This window comes from Nelusetta ayraudi, unplaced genomic scaffold, assembly GCF_046127955.1.
Source record: "Nelusetta ayraudi isolate G7.1 ecotype Tasmania unplaced genomic scaffold, CSIRO-AGI_Nayr_v1 ptg000004l, whole genome shotgun sequence".
Lineage (NCBI taxonomy): Eukaryota > Metazoa > Chordata > Actinopteri > Tetraodontiformes > Monacanthidae > Nelusetta > Nelusetta ayraudi.
The window spans coordinates 5,648,262-5,655,000 of record NW_027466054.1 but is presented as its reverse complement, the minus strand read 5'-3'; the positions used below and the strand labels follow the sequence as shown (position 1 = coordinate 5,655,000).

General features: G+C 45.0%; 1 protein-coding gene across 11 annotated transcripts in view; it reads right to left on the bottom strand.

The window, feature by feature from the left end:
* The window catches only part of camk2d2 (calcium/calmodulin-dependent protein kinase (CaM kinase) II delta 2), a 33,889-nt gene that overhangs the window by 10,557 nt on the left and 16,593 nt on the right, over positions 1-6,739 (bottom strand). For all 11 annotated transcript variants that reach the window (XM_076030744.1, XM_076030752.1, XM_076030715.1 and 8 more), the window contains exons 5-12: positions 5,887-5,952; positions 4,293-4,365; positions 2,568-2,670; positions 2,309-2,392; positions 1,715-1,809; positions 1,397-1,519; positions 1,213-1,296; positions 956-998 (exon numbers count right to left, since the gene is read on the bottom strand). In XM_076030744.1, coding sequence (XP_075886859.1) covers positions 956-998; positions 1,213-1,296; positions 1,397-1,519; positions 1,715-1,809; positions 2,309-2,392; positions 2,568-2,670; positions 4,293-4,365; positions 5,887-5,952 — 671 coding nt within the window. The remainder of the gene's footprint in view (positions 1-955; positions 999-1,212; positions 1,297-1,396; positions 1,520-1,714; positions 1,810-2,308; positions 2,393-2,567; positions 2,671-4,292; positions 4,366-5,886; positions 5,953-6,739) is intronic.

The window sequence follows — 6,739 nt, the reverse complement described above, 5'->3', positions numbered from 1 at the left end:
TTAAGTCACCTGTGAAGTGCCGAAGGCTAGAGGAGATGGGGGGGGCGGGGGGGGGGGGGGGGGTTTAGCAGGTGATGATGAAAGGGATAAAGTCGGCTACGAGTTTCTGAAAGGCTCGCACGGCGCTCATTATTTGACACTTGCTTTCTTGCACATGCAGCCCTCACACGTCCCACCATCCCACCGCTCCTCCGTGCCCGTGCCCCTCGTCCAACACCGAACCTCGCACTCTAATTGGCAACTCATGCTCCAACTTTGCCTAGACTTTGGTCTATGGTTGCACCGGGCAGCTGCCGATTCTCATGCATGTGGGACGCTGCTGTTGTTCTGATTGGCTGGAGGAACGAGGCCCAAGTGCCGGGCCGCAAACCATTTTACATTCCACAACCTTATTTTACTTTTACTTTACTACATTCCAAAAAAAATCTTACCTCAGATGGAAACCACAATCCAAACAAAAGAAGAAAAATTGAAAAAAGGAAGAAAATTATGAATAAAAAGAGACAAATGCACTGATGCATTTTTACTGAAGTGTAAGAACAGAGAGAGCAGGCTGAGCTTGAGAAACTTGAGACAGGTCTAAAGAAATGCATGCGAAAAGGTATGGCGGATGGCAGAAACGGGGCTACAATGAAGGAGCAACACCTTGGTAGAGAAACAGAGCTGATGTTACGAGTAACACCTCTGTGCCAAAATGATCTGTGTACAATGGAGACACACTGAAGGCACTAAAAATGGGCTATAACGCCTCTATTCTATGAAAACTGACCAAATTCAATGGTCCTGGGGCATTTTCACTTCTGATCTGTTTTCTGGCTACAGGATGGGGATTTTCACAGAGCGCTCACCCAGATTAAGTCAAATATTAGTGTTATTCCACCGGAGTCTTCCTAGTAATGTTTGGATTTATAACAAACATTGAGGCAACCTGGATACGAGGCTTAGAGTGACATACCTGAGAAGTTTCTTGTGACCAGTAGGGTGGTCAGTATGGCTCCCTGCGGTGACCGAACACAGGGGGGAGCGCAGAAGAAAGGAAGAACGGAAGAGAAGCAAAGAATTAGAAAGACAGCGAGGTTACAGCAAGAAAGAAGAGCAGCTTGGCGCTGTTACAAAGAAGTTAGTTAGCCCGAGAGGTCTTGGGCGAGGGACACAGAGAGTGTGGGGAGGGAGAGTTACGGCCAGAAGAAAATGTGCTGCAAGACACCTCACCTTGAGTTTCCTTCTGGCGTTGAATTTCTTCAGGCACTCCACGGTCTCCTGCCTGTGCATCATGGAGGCTACAGTGGACCGTTGCTGCAGGAGGAAGGTGAGATGATTCAAGGATTAGCGGAGGTGGGAGACGACGGTCGCAAATAGTCTCTTTAATGGCTGCACGTGCGTGCAGGACACGTACGCAGATCCAGGGGTGTTTGAGGGCCTCTGCAGCGGTGATGCGTTTACTAGGGTTGATGGTGAGCATCTTGTTGATTAGATCTTTGGCCTCGGGAGTAACGGTGTCCCACTCAGGGGACGGGAACTGTCAGGAAAAGAGACAGAAACGAGACCTGTTTTGCCAGGGGAACTAAAATCATGTTGAAGATTTGACATTGCATCAGATCGTGAAACCAGAAATTACAGCAAAGCAAATTCTGTATTCATTTTACGTTTATGAAGTAGTCCATGGTTTGAATTAGAACGATAACACTGTGTGAGTGCGCGCACGCGTCATTACATCATAGGCCCCGGCCTTGATTTGCTGGTAAAGGCGGTGCTGGTCCTCGTCCCAAAAAGGGGGATAGCCAACCAGCAGGATATATAAAATCACACCTGGAAAAATGAGACAGAAAATGAGGTCATTTACTGAGAAAGACACCAGAGTTTGACCCTCACTTGGCAGTAAAAAGCCCACGTGAGAAACTGAAAGCAACATCATGTGTTTTTCCCACACTAATTGAGTGTTTACGAGTCAGTGACATGGGAGCACATACATCCGGCAACATCCTCACTGGTCTCAATACAAACATTTCGAGAGAAGTGAGCAAACTGCTTCGAACCAAGAAAAAGTTGTTGATTCCAGTGTGTGAAGTGTTGCTGGAAAGCGAGGCGCCCTCATTGGATGGAAATATGCCGGGAAGGCTTTCACAATCATAGAGCTACACTAGAAATACCATTAAGCAACTGCGTCAAAAGCAGGGCTACCACTCACGTGTCACAAATCACTGCCACGTGGACATGATTTTAATTTCAAGGTAGAAAAACAACATTGTTGCTTCAAAAGAGGCTTCGGTTTCAGCATTGGCTTTGAGAAATTGAGAGATTTATTTACCGCAGGCCCACATGTCTACTGGTTTCCCATACGGGTCTTTCCTCAGAACCTCTGGAGACAAGTATCCTGGTGTCCCAGCAAAACCTAGAGGAGCAGCGTGGAGGGATGGAGAAGACGGGAGGGGAGGGAATGCTCGATGTGGGTAAGTCAGTGCTCCGGCTGTGCGTCAACTACGTGGATATCCGATTTATTGCTTCCACTGCTGGGCTGACCAACTTCTTTTTTTTACTTGAAAATTATGGAATGGATGAATACTTACCAAACCATGCCTGCTGGTCCCCCTGCACCTCGATAGCCAGCCCAAAGTCAGCCAACTTGACCGCCGCCCCCTTCAGCTTACTGGCCAATAGAAGGTTCTCAGGCTGGGGGGGGCGGAGTCAAAAAGGTTAGAGGTGAGAGGCCACACGCCCTGGGATCGAGCCGTCGGCAGACACGGATCTAAGATCAGATTAGCCGAACCAAATCCGACTCTGCGAGCAGTTGGTGGGTCAACGATGCTAAACTGCTCTTGAATCAGTGTCTGGGGCGGCTCGCTCTCTCGCTCTCTCTCTCTCTTTCCGCCGCACCACTGACAGAGAAGATGGGCACCGGACCAAAAATGTCGACGGATGTGCTCCCCCCCCTCGACTCTCATGGATTCTGACGGAGGTGGATCGGTGGCAAAACACGGGAAAACACGAATCCGCCGTGCAAAATCCATGAGCGAGAGCAAAGTACACACTGCAGGAAGGGGAGAGGGACACAGGAGGACGTGTCGTGTAGCCGGGGAACGTGGGTAGTCGAGAAACGAGTGACTCAGCCACAAATGGGGAGGCGATAAGCACACGCACGCACGCACACACACACACACACACACACACACACACACACACACAAACACACACACACACACACAGATCGCACTGAACACCGTTTAGCTCCGTGATAAATTTGCACACAAACACACGCATGTACGCACACACACACAGACACATGCAGACACACTCATGGGGCACAGGTGCAGAAAGGTCTTTCCTAACCCAGGGCCAGTTCGACAGCGTGCTTAACGGAATAATGCATTCCGTAACCTTTGGAGACTCCAGACGCAGACTTGCAAGCAGCCCCGTTCAGAGCAGACGTGACCGACCGAGACCATAACTGACAGCTGGACACATTTACATAACGACCGACGCGATGATGAAAAATGAAGCCTCCCGATTATTAAGTACCTGAAAAGTCGCACCGCCAAAAGCACAATCTATTGAATTCCTGACATCATTTTGGAGACCTGTTTTTCTTTTTTTTTAATGTGCAGCTCTGTTTCCCAAAGATGATTTTTACATATGCAAGGGAGCTCCTTTTTTTCTCTCCTTCAAATAAATGCTCTCATGAGGCTTTGAGAACACAGACGGCCGTTAGAATATTCATGGCCTTGAAAAAAATCTTTCACATTCCTACATAATTTTTACATAATTATGCAAATGGACATCATTTCTGTGGCTGTGGCTGGTGATTGCCCATATTTCTGTCACTACGGTGCTACGCTCGCAGTGCGACGCGATCCTACCAACACTAATGCGAATGCAAAGCCAGGGGTAGGATTGTGGAAGAAGAAGAATCTTTACTCTGAGTCCTGGTATGAGAGGTAATAAACAGGAAATTTCCTTCAGAGCCATGTAGTCAGGAGGATTTGGGAGTCAGGCGAGTCTGTTGTTTCAGTCGATTTGCATCTGTACACCAATTTCAAACCAGCGGGTCCGGGTCGAATCGTTTTTAGTAATTGCACAAGCTGTTAGGGACTCTTTAAAATAGACAGGAAACACCTTTATGATGGTAATTATGCTCTCACAAATGAGGAGACAGTCTACAGATGTTAAAAGGGAAAAAGCAAAGGCGGGGAAAAAAATGGGATGGAGAAGTACACTGGGTCTTCCTAAAATGTCGCCATCTGTCGCACGGAGACACAAGTGAACGTGGCCGCAGCCGCGGCTGCCGTCTTACAAACCTTCAGATCCCTGTGGACTATCCCATTAACATGGCAGTGATGGACGCTCTCTAGGATCTGCTGTATGCAGTGACTGAGGGCAAAAAGAGTCCCGAGCAAGTGCAGGATTGTGATGGAGCAATGGAAAAGAAGGAAAGGGAAAAGGAAAGAAGAGATACAGAAAGGAGAAGATTAATACGGGAAACAGTCTCAGAGCAGTTTTCATGTATTTCCTCATTAGACGTCGGATGCACAGTCTTGCTGAATGACACAGAGCCTTGTTTGCACATGGCTTTACAGTCTATCCTGTGTGATCCCATCACAATGTCACAAGCTCTGACGCCTTTAGCACATGAGTCTCCACTGGAACCTTTTTGTGGGGAGATCCAACTTGCCAGCACAATATGCAAATAAATGTGAGCGTTTCCATTTCTAGAGACAAAGGGCCAAATTCACAAAGCGATTCTCCGACTTTTGCGGCAGAAAACCCGTGCAAATAAGACCAAAAAAAAAAAAAAAGTCCTATCCACAGACTGCACTTACAGGGAAAAGTGCCGGAAAATGCGATTGAAAAGTTCACACAAAATGACACCGTCCTCTATGCAAATCTGCCTCACTAGGAATTGCACCTCGTCCACAAAGACTTTGCGCTGACTGCCACACGTAGTGCGACAGACCAGGCGGAATTTCTGGGGTGGTCAGAGTGGACTCTATGTTATATCTATATTTTAGATATAAGCCAGCATCAATTTCTTTGTTTGCCTCAAGGCGAATCTCCCAATAGAATAATAAAACAGAACTGGGAGATAAAAATGCCACAGTGTGTTGGCACGGCCATAACTTTATTCCAATCATCAGATTGTGTTGTTATAGGCTAATTAAATATCAACAACAGAAAAAGACTTTTGAGTGCAGTCCGTCCTATTCAACAAAAAACAACTCTATTCAAAGAAAGGGTTAAACAAACATCAAACAAAAACATGACTTTTTTGGTCTTTTATTTTTCATTCGTCTTTTTCATTTTTACATTTCGTGCAACAGCTTCTACTGAAGATGTTACCTAAGCAGGTGGTCCCTCATTGTGGACTTTGCTGTTGGCACTGCTAAAAAAAAATATAAAGTCTGTTGCCGAAATTCGGCTGAACTTCAAAATTTGTTCTTGGGAGACACAATCTCAAATGCGTTATGGGCATGACACTCAAAGCTGCCCATCTGTGCCCACGTCACTCTGGATGCATTTTTTGCACCCACGTCTGGCCATTTCCTTGTAAGAGTCTCCACATTACACTATATCCGCAAAACCACATTCACTCTCCGTAAGGCTCTCCCTCTCCACAGATATTTTTCCCAGAATAGGACACTTCAACATAAAGCCAGAAGTGTAGGGTGGGCTGTGCTTGATTAATACAACAGGCGATGTGTCATTAATCACCTTTATAAATAACTCAAGAGGGGCCTCAGAGGCAGCTGCTGTATTCTGTACCTCAGAGACGACCATATGTGAAATACATAAATATACACACTGGACAGAGATGTATCGTGGCCATTGCGCTCAGGTGTGTGTGTGTGTGTGTGTGTGTGTGTGTGTGTGTGTGTGTGTGTGTGTGTGTGTTACCTGGCATCAGCCTCGCTGTAGTACTCCCGAGCTACAATGTCCTCAAACAGCTCTCCTCCTGTCACCCTGGTGTCAGAAAGAAATGACACAGTTACAAAAAAAGCAATCCATCGAAGGCACTCTTGTCTTGACTTATGTATTTTAAAACTCTGCAGATATTGTACCCAATGATAAACCTGGCATTTTTGTTTGGTATGTTAGTTCTAACGATTCTGTTGGATTTGAAACAATTCAAATTGTAGCTTTAGGGATATATTTGTTGTAGTTGTACATTTGCTAATTCAGCTTTGAAATCCTTGGAATCAATTGAAAGAACCAGGTCTTCATACTGTATGGAGAGTTCTATTTCCAATGGAATATTGGAAAATAATGAGTTATAATGGAGAGAGGGTCCATTTACTGCTCTTTAGAAATAAGTCACTGTGATGGAGGTCCAGTAAGAATGAAGTAACACAGCAGCTTACTTCATGTCTGACAAATATAACCTGACACTGAATCGATTTGTGGTTAAAAAGGAAACACTGCATGACTTTTGAAACACACGCCTCCAGAAAGAGAAAAATATTTTCAAGCAATTCATCTTAAGAGCAGCTATTATTATTATTATTATTATTCTAATGTAATATTGTCAAATATTATGTTGTTCCCAGTCATAAATACCGCAGCTAAGGTTTAATGTGAACATACAAAAGTTTGGGTACACCTTCTCAATTGATAATTTTTCTCTTATTTTAATGACTATTTACATAGATTCTTCCTTATGGGATCAAAATAATGAATGAATGAAACATATATGGTATTATGTAGCAAACAAAAAAGTGTGACATAACTCAAAAACATTTCATAATTTAAT